General features: G+C 36.1%; 2 protein-coding genes across 2 annotated transcripts in view; both read right to left on the reverse strand.

Annotated features, from left to right (window-relative positions):
- The window catches only part of LOC126980008 (glycine receptor subunit alpha-2-like), a 57,946-nt gene that overhangs the window by 4,210 nt on the left and 36,676 nt on the right, over positions 1-17,060 (reverse strand). The window contains exons 5-8 of the mRNA XM_050829632.1: positions 11,080-11,214; positions 2,463-2,563; positions 1,900-2,060; positions 1,120-1,192 (exon numbers count right to left, since the gene is read on the reverse strand). Of these exons, the coding sequence (XP_050685589.1) occupies positions 1,120-1,192; positions 1,900-2,060; positions 2,463-2,563; positions 11,080-11,214 (470 nt within the window). The remainder of the gene's footprint in view (positions 1-1,119; positions 1,193-1,899; positions 2,061-2,462; positions 2,564-11,079; positions 11,215-17,060) is intronic.
- Positions 4,724-6,895, reverse strand: LOC126980011 (uncharacterized). The gene is made up of 2 exons (XM_050829636.1): positions 6,580-6,895; positions 4,724-5,393 (listed from the first exon to the last, which is right to left on the reverse strand). Exons 1-2 carry the CDS (start codon positions 6,883-6,885, stop codon positions 4,761-4,763), a joined length of 939 nt encoding a protein of 312 aa, XP_050685593.1. The 5' UTR covers positions 6,886-6,895; the 3' UTR covers positions 4,724-4,760.

Genomic DNA, 17,060 nt, shown 5'->3' on the forward strand with positions numbered 1-17,060 from the left:
AGGTTACCACATATTATGAAATGTAGCGACCGCCCTCAGGCTATTTAATAATAAATTTTATTGTAACGCATTTATTATTTAAAAAAAGAAGAATCCTAGTGAATTTCTTACGCCTATTGCATGCTTTTTCGGATGGGTGATGACTTCAATATGTGCAATCATTCGGGAATAACTTGGCATTACAATTAATTAAAAAAAAATCACCATTGCAGCAAATAATCGTGTGAAATGCGTCTCATAATTTAGGATAGGTTACGCAAAAACCACAGAACAGTAAAAATAAATAATTATTCTGTGGAAAACCAGGTTTCCTAAATAAGGGCGGAACCCAAGTAGGTATTGATTACCATTTTTCTTGAACTGATTTTATAACAATGTGTTTCCGCAATAAAACATCAAATGATTAATACATGAGATAAAATCAAATGATTAATATTGTCCATAAAGACCTTAACAGACGATGGTCCGTGGAGATTCATAGATACTAGTGGGAGGCTCCTTCGCACAGGATGCCGGGTAGAATATGGGTACCACAACGGCGCCTATGTTTACCGTGAAGCGGTAATGTGCAAGCATTACTGTGTTTCGGTCTGAAGGGCGCCGTAGCTAGTGAAATTACTGGGCAAATGAGACTTAACATCTTATGTCTTAAGGTGACGAGCACAGTTGTAGTGACGCTCAGAATTTTATTAACGTCAAATAGGTAGTGACCTATTTGACTTTGACTGACGCTTTTAAATTCAAAACCATTCTTTAAGAAGGATGTCATCCCCACCATCTGGATGTCCTCCACAGTGCGATTTACAATGAACTTTCTTCCACTTACTACAAAGCTGTGGAATGAGCTTCCTTGTGCGGTGTTTCCAGGACAATGCGACATAATATAAGCATGTACACCTTTCTTAAAGGCCGGCAACGCTCTTGTGACTCCTCTGGTATGCAAGAGAATGTGGGAGGTGGTGATCACTTAACACCAGGTGATCCGTAAGCTCGTTAGTCCTCCTTTTCCTTAAAAAAAATATTTTATTGCGGAAAAATTATCCGCATAGGATCGGATCGTCTGGTCGGCGCTTAACACCCTACATTTGAATGAGCTAGAACAATGAATCATGTGGGTACCTTAGGCTTTCGTCCCGCGTCATCGAGTACGATGTTCACCAGACAATACTCCATTAACGCCATAAACACGAACCTGCCAATACAAATGACACCCGTTGATATATTAATGTTTGTATTACAATTAGTAGAGTCATAGATCCCAAAGAGGATGTAAATACTACGTAATAAGAGGCGGGAATGCCTTAGTAAAAATTGAAATTTAGTTTAGTATTAAACGTGCAGTGATTTACTGTACAGTTTTTAATAGTAGTAGCTATTTTAAATAAATATATATAATAAATAAAAATTTAAATAAATATACTGACACACTTTTACACAAATTATCTTGCCCCAAACTAGGCATAGCCTGTACTATGGGTAGGTATAAGACAACTATATATTTAATACAATGTACTTAAACATACATCAATACTTATAAACATCCATAACATCATGACATAAAACTCGGAAGCAATACGTCCACTGCTGGACAAAGGCCTCCCCCAAAGATCGCTATGACGATCGGTCCTGCGCTGCCCTCATTCAACCTATCCCGGCGATCTTGACCAGATCGTCGGTCTATCTTGTGGGGGACCTACCAACACTACGTCTTCCGGTACGTGGTAGTCATTCGAGGGCTTTTCTGCCCCACCGGCCATATCGGCTATGTCGGAAACTTTGCTTCTCCTACGGATCTCCTCATTTCTGATTCGATCTCGCAGGGAAACTCCGAGCTTAGCCCTCTCCATTGCCCTCTGATTAATTCCGTTACAAGTATGAAAATCTTAAAGCAAGACTTACAATGTACAGACAGACATAAAAGCATCCACTGCTTTCAGATAGGAGACAGGCGGAAGCTGCGACTGGACTTTCCCGTGCTGTGTCGACAGGGTGAGTAGCGAGGTGACTCCCAGAGTGACCCTGGCTGGAGCAGCGTCCGGCTTTATCCAGAATGACACCCACTGAAAAAAAACCATTTAACTATCGAAACAATACATCAACGAGTGTGCAATACAATAACTCCATCATCATCATCATCATCCTCCAAAGGCCTCCCCAAAAATCTCCACGATGATAGGTCCTGCGCTACCCGCATCCAACGTATTCCGGCGATCTTGACCAAATCAACGGTCCATCTTGTGGGGGGCCTACCAACACTGCATCTTCCAGTACGTGGTCGCCATTCGAGGAGTTTACTGATCCAACGGTCATCTGTCCGACGCGCTATGTTCCCTGCCCACTGCCACTTCAGTATCGCAATCATTTCCTATCCTCATTTCTGATAAAATCATAATTCTGACATATTATATATGATGTTTTTTAACTGAAATTAATAAATTATGTTTGATTTTATCTTTACTTACTGACATTATAACGATGAGACATGTCGGTATGTATGTATTGAACAGATGGTACCCGAGACGTCGCTTCAGTTTGAATATTACTTCTAGACAGGTGAAGTTTCCTGAAAAAGAAAATAGTCCCTTTAAATTAATGCTTTGAAATGATATATAGTTGATAAAATACTTATATATATGACGCTCTGATAGACTAGACTTCATACTTCACCTTCTCGGAAAGGACTTTGTAAAGATTGACAACTGGAGAAGTTCTTTTACCCGTGGTCATGAATATAGTGTATATTTGATTGGTTTTGATTTGATTAACCAAGCACTACTGACTGTGTGCTTGCTACAGCCGCTGTCTTGAAGGTAGCTTAGGTATATCAATACAGAGTAGCAAACCTTATAAGTTAATAATAATAATAATACATCTATAATATTACCTCACTTTCACACAAATTATTTTGCCCCAAACTAGGCATAGCCTGTACTATGTGTACAATACAACGATGTATTTAATACAATATACTTACTTTACCATACTTAAATGTAAATAAACATCCATGACTCTGAAACATGCATCCATCATAATATAAATGTTTGCATCTACCGAGATTTGAAACCCGGAACCTCTAAGCACAATGGGCAGGGTCACTAACCAGTAGTCTATATGGTTCATCAACTTTATTGGGACAACTCATTGCACCCTTATTTTTATGTTGTACTTAAATTAGCCTTTTGTAACAATTTGATTTCTAATAGATTTGATACGACAAGACGTGTAACATATGGCGATGGCATTAAATAAACGTACGAGTAGAATTCCTTAACCGTAATGATAAAAAATATTCTAAAATAAAATACATAATCCACATAAATATATCAATTTTCCCATAATATCATGTCGGAACAACCTGTAAGAAATAGTAGCCGCGAGCTAGCGTAGGCACTGACACATACTTCGTACCGTCTTATGCGATCACGTAAGTGTGATTTAAATTTTGTTTCCTAAATACATAATGTGATTGTTTATAAATTTCAAATTTTCAATCATTTTCTTTAAATTTTAGAATTATTCTTGAAATGAAAACTTCTTTAGCGCCGTTGAGCACTTTTCTTGGGATGGGTATCAAATGCTCGCGTCAGGACACGTGACCTGATCGAAAATTCGTAAGACAGTCGTTGAAATTATGGATGAAAGTTGATTTTTCTGAGAGATAAGCCATTTAATGTAAAATAAATGTAATAGTTCTGAAGTGTTAAATTTTTTATGTGAAAAAAATTGTCATTTTTGTGTACGAAAGCGTAATAAATGAATTTTGTATTTAACCACATAAATTCTAGTACTTTTATACTGATAAATAAAGCAATTCGTGCAAAATTATTCGCTATCATTCAAAAAACATTATAACCCTACGCTGGACATTTATATTTAGATAAGTTCTTCAAGTTTTGTCCATCCAAAATAATTGTTTCAAATAAATATAGATATACCTTATTTTGTTTAATTTAATTTCACCATCATTTAATTTGTTCATCATCTATAAATAGGTAAACTACATGATGAAGCTTATAATAGCTTCGAGCACAGAAAGGTAATTGTGTAATAATGCTGCTTTACACTACTACGACTTATGCCTTGATCACACGTACCGAGCAAACCGGCGAGACAGTAAATTGTTTCTCGTCCGAGACAGTGTAGTAAGCGAGTTCACACACGTTTTGAAATAAGCACAGTCAGTTCAGTTCTATTGAGACTAAAATTCGGATATGATGGATCGTAAAAAGATAATTAGAAAATATACAAAGTTACTTATTCCACTATTAGTAGATGAATTAAATGAACTGTTGGAAAAGGAGCAACGCCGCATTTTCACAAGGCCATGGATGTTGAGAAGATCTAGTTTTGGCGCCACAAACACTGTTTTTAATGAATTAGAGGTAGAAGATCCTGATGAATTTAGAATGCTTTTAAGAATGGATGTACAACATTTTGACACATTGTTAGGAAATATTACTCCATTGATACAAAGGGAAGATACAGTCATGAGAGAAGCTATAACTGCAAAGACTAAACTACAAATAGCGTTATGCTATTTGGTAACTGGCGCGAGCTACCGTTATTTGCAGGCTTTTTACAGAGTATCTCGGGCTGCAATATCATCACTCATACCGGAAGTCATGGATGCAATATTTACTTTTTTGGAAAATTATTTAAAGGTACGTACTTTTTTCTTACATACTAAAAATAAAACTTAGTGAATTTATTACTTTTTTATTAATTTCAAACAAAGGGTACAAAGAAGACAAAAATAAAAATCAAACTTGTTGTCTTCCATCTGTTTCCATAGCTGCAAACATCGCAGCTGCTACGATGTCATTAGTGCTTATAGAATCTGGCGTAGCGTTGACATTAGGCACTGGAGTAGATGTTGCAGCAAAGATTGTTTGCGATGTAGAGGGAGCTGGTGTTGGTAGTTGTGGCGGAGAATCCACATAAGTTTCATCAAACTGATAATAGTCATTAGTCGTGTCTGAATATACAGAAGACGGTGTTTGGTAGCTGTGATTAGAAAAAGACGAAGTAGTTCTAAGTTCTTTTATCCCAAATTCTGTCAGAATATTCTGGATTCTACTTTGTGCTATTAGAGCATTCTCTGCCGATAAATTCTTAAGTTGTAACGCAACACTCCTTCCAAACACATCAAATACGGTTTCACTCTCAGAATTTATCCCATCATTTAACTTTTTAAGATCAGAAACAGCTTGAAAATTTCCTTTGGTTCTCTTTGTAGCTCTCGCAGTATTTCCAGTGGCAGTCGTAGTTACAGTAAGTGGTGCTTGCTGGTGGTTGCTTGTATTAGCTAATACTTCCTGGTTAATGTTTGGATGCGAAGATGTAGCAGAGCTACTGTCCTGAGAAACTGTGTCCTCATTAGTAAGACCAGGAATCTGTGAAATGAAATGAAAATAAATTATTGTTTCAGGTACCGCAGAACAATGGAGAATGGAAAGAAATAGAATTAGGCTTCAGAACAAGGTGGAATTTCCCTGGTTGCCACGGCGCTATAGACGGGAAGCATGTGATAATTCAAGCACCACCGAATTGTGGAAGTGAATATTTTAATTACAAGGGTTCCAACAGTGTGGTTTTGATGGATGTGGTGGATCATGACTATTGTTTTCGATTTGTAAATATTGGGGCTAATGGAAGAAATTCAGATGGGGGGATATTCAAAAACAGCGAATTACGTAGTGATCTTGAGAATAATTTGCTTCCAAAAGGAGGATTTTATAGTTGGAGATGATGCGTTTCCACTAAAATCATATTTATTAAAACCATACAGTGGCACAAATTTTTCAACGAAACAAAAAATAATCAATTACAGAGTCTCTAGAGCACGGAGAATCGTCGAAAATGCATTTGGTATTCTGGCAAGCAGGTTTAGAATTTTTCAAAAACCCATACCAACTAATGACGAAACCACCGATAAAATTATTCGCGCCTCATGTGCGCTGCACAATTGGTTACGTCTCACAAATCCCGGCCATTACTTTCCAAGGGGTTGTGTTGATGAAGAAGATATAGATTCAAGATCCGTTTCTGAGGGGAGTTGGAGGCGAGAACTTATAGCTACTTTGCCAACTATCACTGATCATAGCACCAACAATGCAGCACGTACAGCAAGGGAGCTCTTCAGTGGGGCAGGTGCCGTATCGTGGCAAAACAGAATGATTTCATAATTTTATTTAAGAAATAGGGAAAACTAGGGACACATCATCTCTAGGCGACATATTTTAACGATGTTATAGATATTTTAATCGGTAATAACAGTAGAAATCTCCCAAATGTACGGTGAACTGGTATTTTTTCATGGTAATTCGGCCGAAAACTACTCTCCCTGATATTCTATCAGGAAGAGTTGATTATTTATTAATTTATGACCGGAAATATAATAATAACTTGGCCTCTTTCGAATGTTTGATAAATATTGAAATTATAAACCGGGAAGTTTAATACAGTCAACGACGGTAAAAAATTTAATAAATTAGCGATAAACATAAAAATAGGGAATCAAGTGTCCCAGTCTCCCTTATCTACATTATAACATAAAAAGTAACAATAAAAAATACTTACGTTTTCAAAAACATTTTTGTTTAAATCTTTTGAAAACACCTCTTCCATCTCTTTCAGCCATTTAATATTTGAAGTGTACACATTACTTAGACCCGCTCCGGATTTCTTCGATTCTTGAAATTTTTTATTTTCTTGTTGGTACGTCGACCGTAAATTTCTTATTTTGTTTTTAACTTCTAGTGTACCGAAACCCATTATATTCATTCCATTAACTATGGAATTATATGCTGCATCCCGTTTTTGCTTTATCTTGTATTCAGGTGATTTAAAGTTCCATAGACACGGATTTAGTTTATATAACTGCATAAATTTAATAGTTGTTTCGACGTCCCATTTGATATTTGTAGACATTTTAACTTGTTTTAAACAACTGCACTCAAAAAAACCACGTGCGGCGACGCGTCAATCATGTGGCCGAGTGGCGAGCGGCGAGACAGTGCACGTTCAAACCTGCCGAGTGAGTGAGCGAGACAGTGCGGGTAAGCGGGAGGGTGGTAACTCGGTCTAGTAGGTAGAACGGCAGCCGAGCTGTTGTCTCGCCACTTTGTTCGGCCGAGCGCTCGGCCGTGCACTCGGCGCTATGTTTATACGTACCGAGTTCTCGACCGAGAGCACTGTCTCACCGGTTTACTCGGTACGTGTGATCAAGGCATTAGGCTGAGATCTATAGAGCATACTTAGAATAGAATAGAATAAAGAAATATTGGTAACAAACCACCACCACACAATTATTAAATAACAAACAAGAATGAGTTATGAATTCTTAGAACTAACAATTAAAACCAATTAAATAATACAATTTATAGCTAAAAACGAAAAGGTACTGTGCGGCAGTGAATGTCACCAAATGGAGCTAACTCAGTAATAAGCTGCAATGGCGTGGCGCCAATGTAGCACTGGTTTTCAGTAGTCCCAACAATATTGAGTCCTGGAGTAGCAGCGACTAGTAATTTTTAAATTATAGTTATGAATATAATTTAATAGAAGTTAAAATCAGTAAATAAAGGTAGTATAGATCTAATGTTTGTATTTTAACTATTAAAATAAATAAATAAAAGAAATTGAACATAAAAAGAAGATCATTTAGATCTTAACGATTGAAAAAACAAAAAATATGAGGTTATTATTAATAAATAAATGTTAATATAAATTATAGTTAATATAAATATTAATATTATAATATAAAATTTAAAAGAGGTACAAGCACTTTTATAAACACACAGGTTTATAAATGTCATTAAGTAGATAATTTATTAGTTTTTATTTTGAAATTTTGAATGGTATTATTATATTACTAAACGCAGCAGTGCGGTGGCTAGGAATATATGTAGCGGACCTCGTATCCATATTCAAACCTGTCCAAGCCATTCTAACTTTGATATAAGTATGCTGGTGTTTTCCAAGCAATTATGCCAAAGAGTAACACAGCAAGGTGTAAATGCCTTCTTCCGTCCATGTTGAGTACTTTTGCCTCTTTGAGATATGGTGTAACGTGACTACGGGGATTCGAACAAAATCTAGCGCACGCATTCTGCACTCGCTGTATGGCATTTTTAGTTTTAAAAAGTAGTCGTGGGCCATAAACAGTGTCCATATAATTAAATTGAGAAAGGACGTGAGTATCACACAGACGTATGCGTGTTTCTAAATTTAAGTATTGTCTTAATTTATATAACACCTGATATAAAACAATTTGAAATTATCAGGTTTATATACTTCAACTTTGCTCAGACTTTACTTACGTAAAACTTAGCTGAATGTGATGAAACGTGAACATGGCTATTGCATTGGGCTGTTTTAGCATCAGTTCAGTATAATTTCAGCTGTTAAATGACTATAAAAACGAAAAAAAATAATGATTATGCTAAGCTTACACTCAGCTAAATTTATGTAAATAAAGTCTGATTAAATTCTAAGTACGCTCTAAAGATCTCAGTTATAATTATAAAACAGTTCATAGAATCAATAAAGCCATTACGAATTTAACACAAGGACCCATATAGCTTTAATTTACAATTCACAAACAAATTATGGTGAATTTGGATCAAGGCGCGAATTCGTAAGGCAAATCCCCTTATCTAAGATATGACTTTCTTTCTCGAATATCAAAAATTCCGTTGCCTAATTTAATGAGATTTGGATTATCTTTTAATCCATTTATCATTAGCCAAGTGACCAGGTGGTCTAAATGTTTTCGCGATAAATAATTGTTTTGTGATGAAGTCATTGACCTATAAATAAGCGTTTTTTTTATATTAAAAAGCGAGAGATGTAGAGATGTTCACAAAGCTGAAACTTTATTATAAAATGTCCGACAATGCATTTATTAACGGCCTAGCGCCGTTATGTTTCGCACGTCATTGTTCGAATAGGTTACTGTCGTGGAGCACTTCGAATGGGCGGGGACCCAGTGCTCTGTGAACGACTCGATCACCTGGCGTTGCGTAGAGACGCTTCATTGTGTGTCGCATTTATCACAGGGAGTGTTCCGAAGAGCTGTTTCACCTGATTCCTGCCGCCGAATTTCACCTTCGCACAACACGCCACAAATTCGGATATCATCCCCACCACCTGGATGTGTGGCGTTCCTGCACAGTGCGGAGGTTTTGCGGTTTTCAAGGAACTTTCTTCCATGTAAAACAAAGCTGTGGAAAGAGCTTCCTTGTGCGGTGTTTCTGGGATGATACAACATGGATACTTTCAAAAAAAGGCTATGATAACACCGTGATTCTATAAAGGCCGGCAACGCTCCTGTTATTCCTCTGGTGTTGCAAGAGTATGTGGGTGGCGGTGATCACATAACACCAGGTGACCCGTACGCTCGTTTGTATGCCTTTTCCATAAAAAAATAAATAAAATAGATTGGATTTAATTTAATAATTAAACATTCCGGACATATATTATAAAAATACATATTTTGTGTGAAAATAAACAAATTACTGAATCAACGATTTAAATATGCTCATCCCCCATCCACCATTATGATAGCAGTCAAAGATATTTTAACCCAAGAGGGTGCCGGCTCTGTCATATTCGGAGAACCCCTGAGCATTTTCGCTCGGGTCGCCCATTGTATTCTGGGAAGGACAAGAAAATGGCTTGGCTAGGTAAGATATCATTTGAAAATTTTTGGAACTCATAAGTACATTGTTGTAGAAGCGAGTATAAATAAAAATACCTATACACTTATTACTCCCACTGCTAGGGAAAGGACTACCCTGCTTTACTCTATTTATCGCGGTTCTGCGCCAGCTCCGACCGGATCTTATTATAGGCATCCAGATCGTCACACCGTCGTTTTTATGGGTTCTGCCTCGACTTCTTTGTCCGTTCTGAGGCATATGAACCAATATATGCCCAGCCCAGTGCCACTTAGCCTAGCGGTTGTACATTAAATACGCAAATAAAATAATGAAAACGATGCGGAACTCGAACCCACGACCGTTCTACTAACTAACCGTTCGAGTGACGTATCGTCATAAAATCTTGTATGCTTCATTCAACTCTTAGGTTGTGGCTTCAGGATCTACTGATAATATGCCCAACTCCAGTATTTGCATATTAGGAAATTGACTTGAGATGTTGCTCTTGCAAATCTAAGAATTTGTTATGTTTTTAAAGTGATAACCCTCACTTATAGGATTGATACAGAAATAAAATTTAAAAACAAAATTTCATGAACGATGCGGGACTCGAACCCACGATGTTGGGTTCCGTGCGAGTGCTCTTCCAACTCAGCTAACCGTTCGAGTATCGTCATTAATGTAAAAAAAAGCATGCTCATGGTCTTTGCGGCAGGCGGAATTTCTCCGAGCTATGTACCTCCAGTGAGGTTGTACGGTGCAGAGCTGGTGAGGGTGCACAAGTTCACATACCTGGGTCATGTGGTTACAGCAGACATGAAGGATAATTGTGACATTGATAGGGAGCGGAGAGCGTTGGCGGTTAGAGGGAATATGTTGGCTCGCAGATTTGCACGTTGCACAAAAGATGTAAAGATCACGCTATTCAAGTCATTCTGTCAGAGCTTTTACACGTGCAGTCTGTGGGTTGACTATACCCAAAAATCTATTAATGCTCTCCGTGTCCAATATAATAACATCTTCAGGATAATGTTGGGACTGCCTCGGTATTGTAGCGCGTCCGGTATGTTTGTGGAGAACCGTGTCGATGGTTTTTCCGCAATCATACGGAAAAGAATCGCCTCCGTCAAAAATAGGTTGGAGAGGAGTCCCAATATTATTTTGAAGGTGATAGCCGACAGACAGGACAGCGCATTCAAAGCGCACTGGATGTCTGGGTTAGTTTGTAAGTTTATTAATTATATCAACTAATATAGAATAAGCTTGTTACTAACATATATGTAATTTATTATTGTATTCCTAACATAGGTTAAGACTATTTCACTAACATTTATATATGGACCTTTTGTTGTCTTAAATAAATAAATAAATAAATAGTAAATTAAATCTTGTACGTAAATTAAAAAGTTATACATACCAGTAGAATAAACCTGGGTACAATCTGCAGTTCTATTTTGAACTAACTCCAGCTGCGGCAGTTCAATGTTTTCGTCCACGACCAGAGGTACTTCTGGATCCCATTGGAAGATCATGTCATCCGTTGTATGCGATACTGAAACATTAAGGTATGATATCACTTTCACCAATATATAGAATCAAAAAAAAAATGTTAGATTTTTTTTAATGAAAATAAGGGATGAGACGAGCAGGACGTTCAGCTGATGGTAATTGATACGCCTTGCCCATTACAATGCAGTGCTGCTTAGAATTCTTGAAAAACCCAAAAACTCTGAGCTGCCCTACAATTGTCACCTTGAAACATATAATGTTAAGTCTCATTTGCCCAGTTATTTCACTAGCTACGGCGCCCTTCAGACCGAAACACAGGAATGTTTACACAATACTGCTTCATGGCAGTTGTGGTACCCATAATCTAACCGGCATCCTGTGCAAAGGAGCTTCCCACTGGTTACACTGGTATTAGACTTATAACTCGAGAGAGTGAGAATATACCACTAGAAATAAGGGATTGCTTGAAACTTATTCAAGTAGGCTTCATAAGATACATAACAGCTTTGAGGGTAAATGTATACGCTTTTATAATAATGTCCCAGCCACTGTTCAGGCATGGTCTATATATATATTTAAATGTTTTATAAAAAAAAAAGTCTGCCGTAAATGGTACTACTCCAGCTGAATATTGTTTATGATTATTTTATAGCAATAGCAATGACAGTACAATATTGTATATTTTATTAAAAAGAGCGCAAAAAAGAATGCTGAGAGAGTTTCTTGCGCCTTTTCTTCTTTCTCAGAGCGCCATTTGTTTGGTCGCGTTTGTAGTGTCTGAACTGATATTAAAAATAATTCTAAAGGAATTTTGAGAAAATAAATGCCTTTTATGTCTTTTAGTGCTATTCCAGATGTAGAGACTCAGCTTTGCCGGCTTTCGCCTTGGTTACATTACCATTGACGAGTAAAGATCTGCTGGTATTGTCATCTCTATATATTATATATCTCATAAAAAAAATATTTTTCTCATTCTCGGAAAGTAATGCTGTTTTGATCTGATTATTGGGTGGAAAATGCTACTTCCCTTCATAGAGAGGGAAAAACACATACAAATTACTTTCCACCAAGGGCCGGAATGAACTTTAAAAATAGAACTGCTGTCAGCTATGAAGAGTTTTAAGTAAACAAAAAACATAATAACTTTCTAAACAGCCAGTGTGAACTTAGCGCAAACTTCTTTGAGCGGAATAAGCCGTAACAATTACGCGGTGAGTTCCATATTTAAAATTTAAAAAGGCGACTTTATTTGGCGGGATACTGATTTATGTTCAGTTATGTATCTGTGGCGGAATTAAATTAATTGACGGAGTATCCGCCATGGAATCTATCGTCTGATGATATTTACCAGAGTCTTACAGATATCCAGAACAGCCAAATTTGTCATAATATATCAAAGAGCATAAACATTCCGAACAAAAATATAAATTTTAATTTCACGAATTGTCCTTTATTTGACAATTAATTTTAAATGGGTACTACTAATATTATTATATATTATGAATAAATTGTTTAGATAAACAACTAGTTATATTTTCTTCATATTTGAAATGAAAATAAGAGTGTTAAACACGGGTAAAATAATCAATTCCTACTCGGACTATAGCCACCCTCGCTGCGCTCAGGCGTCTAAATACCCCTTCTACTATTACAAAAAACAACCGACTTCAAAAACACTATTCCAAAACAATAGATATAATGTGCACTAAAAAATTTAAAATAAATTGCGTATTTTTATACAATCTAAGTAATTAATCTAATTCTTGTTACGATTATTATTATTTTTGGAATCGGTGTCCTTCCGCCGCGACCCGCTCTAGCCTCTCGTCTCCTCACGACTCAAGCACATCTCACCTATAACTATGTATGTACACCAAAGTATCACAAACCTATCTTGGAAAATACCGATTCCAAAAATCACAATAATCGTAACTAGAATTAGATTAATTAATTAGATTGTATAAAAATACGCAATCATGCGTTTTGGAACAGTGTTTTTGAAGTCGGTTGTATTATTGTTAAAATAAAAATATTTTATGATTTTTAGTGAATTTGAAGTACACCAACTAACAATATGTCTAATATGTGTAGATATACTAAATTTTTCAATGCAGCAATGAACGTAAGTGCTTTGCAATTTGATTATAGACAGTTAGAAATTCTGCCACAGATCGCACCCTGCTGTAAGTCGTTTAGGAGTCCCATTGATAATCATATTCGACTACGACAATTACTCGACCATAACTATGTTATACTAGATGACTTAAATATCTGGATAGCATAAAAAAGATTCGGCCGAGTATCGTTAACTTGCTCCTAAGAATTGAAGAGTTCCGTTTCTCTGTCATGGATTCCGTAATCGGGAAGCACCAGCTTTCAAATAAAAAAAAGAATTATCATAATCGGTTCACCCAGTCGAAAGTTTTGAGGAAACAAACATAAAAAAAAGAACATACCGACGAATTGAGAACCTCCTCCTTTTTTGATGTCGGTTAAAAATGGTCTTTGTTCTTTTGGTTAAGGCTCCCAAAATCACTGATCGTATCAACATGAAACTAACACCATTCGTTGCGAAATTTATTCTAAATGGTTTATGACTGCTCATTTTTTATTGTATTTGTAATAAGATCAATTAAATTTGATTTATTTCCTTTTAAACTTGGACCAGCGAAGCGGGCGAGAACGCCTAGTAATATAATATGTAAGTTTTATAAAATAACAGGCTTACCCGACAGACGCTGTTCTGTCAATAGAAAAGAGAATTATGTAAGTATTCGGGAATAATTTACTTTGAGCCATCGGAAATGTGTAATAAGATTTTATACTATGTCCATTTTATTACTAGTTAATAGTATAATTATAATTTTATTACTATTAACTAGTAATAAAATGGATATAGTATGTTATCCTTAAGAGATAGATATATATCATTAGGGACTTTTCTGTAGGCCTATAGAAGATACACCCTAGCGTGATAAATACATCCCAAGATTTAAAGACCATGCGGACGGTTCGCTCAGTTGGTAGAAAGCTGCGACCCTTGTTATTCAAATATTTTTATTCAAAATATGATGTGACCTCACTTATTGAAAGTCAAAAAAACTATCACCCATTTCATAACGAATGCCTCAGACCTGAGAAGAACGGGCCCATCAAACTCAGTTACCCCGAGAAGCGCAGGGGGCCTACTCCTAAAATCGATATTCGATATATCGTGGCATTAGTCGTGTCGGGTCCTACTCTTAGTTACATCGTATTCAATGTCAAAACAATGATTGAACGAACGAAACAGCACGATTTATCGTATATCGATTTTAGGAGTAGGCCCCGTGGCATGGTCCTTAGCGCCTAAACTATGTTTTGACTTTTGACACTTAACAGCGACATAGCACAGATTATATTTAGTTTTTTAAGGATTGCGCATAATTTATTCAGTCTAACATCGTAAAAAAATCAAAATATTAGTCTATGGTTACGATGTTTTTACGATAAACGACATGGAATACGAACATTTGTTAGAGCATATGGTGCGATATATTCGGGGTATTATCGTAACGTTCCGAATATATCGTTGTCGATTTTACGAGTAGACCTCCAGGTTCGAATCCCGCAACGTCACAAAAATTTTGGTACAAATAAAATTTGTAAAAAGCGTGTTTGTGTAGTCTTGAAAACTATAATTTTTAAATTTAAGCATTAAATTTAGACAGTAAGTAAATACTGTTATTTACTTACACCTTATAGTTTTATCATTCGTGTATTTGGTAACGATATAAAAAATATTTTATTATTTATAATACGATCTGTATGACATATAAATTTATAATGACTCAATTATATTGTTTAGAAAGGTCACATAGTCATGAACGACTTTAATTAAACACAACATATAGGACTCACAATTATGATGAAAATAATTTTCGTAAAAACGGAATATGATTGATTTTATTATGACACTAAATGACGAGATAAGCAGGAGGTTCACTTGATGGTAATTGATACGCCCTGTCCGTTGCAATGCAGTGCCGCTTAGAATTGCAATTGCGCTAGTCACGTAGAGATATAAGATGCTAAGTCTCATTTGCCCAGTAATTTCTCGTATACGTGAAATACGTATGTATTAACTACGTGTTTTAAGGTATACGCTTTTTTGGAGTTTACTGCTTAAGGCGAAGAGTAAGCAGAAAACACGCAAACATGGTGTTTTCTGCTTACTGCTTACATAAACTCTTTTCCACGCAAGAATTTTGAAAATATTGGCTTTGTTACATAGATGGCGGACCGGCAGCCGTGAATTCATATCGCTCAAGGTCGCTGGCATTTAGTGTCGCCTTAAGAATTGATTTTCAAATTAGGCGCCCGGTATGAGAATAATATGGAGAGTAAAACCTACTCATCAAATGGGATACTAATGTTTTCGGTGCGCATCATTTCTCGCACACCTTTCACTTTTTAGTTGTGTGTGTGAGTAAGTATATATATATATATATATATATATACATATATACTTGTGTGTAGCCCGCATACACAGTATACTGTGTGATATCTTACGCATGTAGTATAGCATGCCTATTAGGATGTGCCAAAATGTAACTTCCTTGATGGACCTTTTAAAATTGAAATTTTGAGTTCCGCTTTTAACAGGGTTTGTGTTTGGCCATTTCCTGACATATTTTGAGTGTTAAGTATTTATTTGATTTTTTAATTAATACACTTTTATTAGCTTCTGCTGTATGTCTGTTTGTAACCGACTCCATTGGACTTGATTTTGTTTAGTACCTGTTCAAAGACAATCGTTATTGAGGAGTAAACTCCAGTCGTGCGTCGGAGCTGACACACACACTTTTTGTTATGAAAATAAGGGACGAGACTAGCAGGTCGTTCAGCTGATGGCAATTGATACGTCTTGCCTATTACATTGCTGTGCCACTCAGGATTCTTGAAAAACCCAAAAATTCTGAGCGGTACTACAATTGTGCTCGTCACCTTGAGACGTTTAGTCGTTTAGTCTCATTTGCCCAGCTATATCACTAGCTACGGCGCCCTTCAGACCGAAACACAGTAATGTTTACACTGTACTGAAAGAAAAATTTAAAGAAATAAATACTGTGACTGTTAATTATCAGTACATCTATGAAAATGTGAAATTCATATAGTGATTTTCATTATTATAACACTAGAAATAAGGGATTGCTTGTAACTAATTCTAATAGGCTTCATAAGAGACACAGAGGCAAATGTATACACTTTTATAATAAAATTTCAGCCACTGTTCAGGCATTATCTATTAATAAAATAAAAAAATGGCTCTGGACTAAATCTCTATAAAACTCTACAGCTGAAAATCTAAGTGATCGGACAGCCTGGGACTAGATTATGATTATTTCATAGCAATACAATATTGTATAACAATGCTAGTACAATATTGTATATTTTGTTAAAAACAGCGTGAAAAAAGAAGAATTCTGGGACTGTTTCTTGCGCCACTTCTTCTCTCTCAGAGCGCCACTTGTTTCCGAAGCGATAGAAGTATCTAGTATATTAGAAATGACATCAAAAAGAATTCTAATTGAATCAATTTTGAGAAAAATAAATGCCCTTATGCCTTTATTATGTATATATAGTACATATTTATAAAAAAAAACTCGCGATATTATACTAAGTCTATTTCTGTACATAAGCCCCAATAAACACTATAGAAACCGCTTGTACTTTCAGCTTTCAATAGGGACGCAGGGACTTTAAGTACACTCAGACCCTTCTTGAATGTTTTAGGAAAGAACCCTGAAGTGTGCTATTATTTTATATTTAGATGTGCGTGTTTTGATCATTATCCTCCAAAAATTATTAACGGATACTTGGCTTTTTGTTGGTTATAAATAGGTTCTG

This window comes from Leptidea sinapis, chromosome 4 (genome assembly GCF_905404315.1).
Source record: "Leptidea sinapis chromosome 4, ilLepSina1.1, whole genome shotgun sequence".
Lineage (NCBI taxonomy): Eukaryota > Metazoa > Arthropoda > Insecta > Lepidoptera > Pieridae > Leptidea > Leptidea sinapis.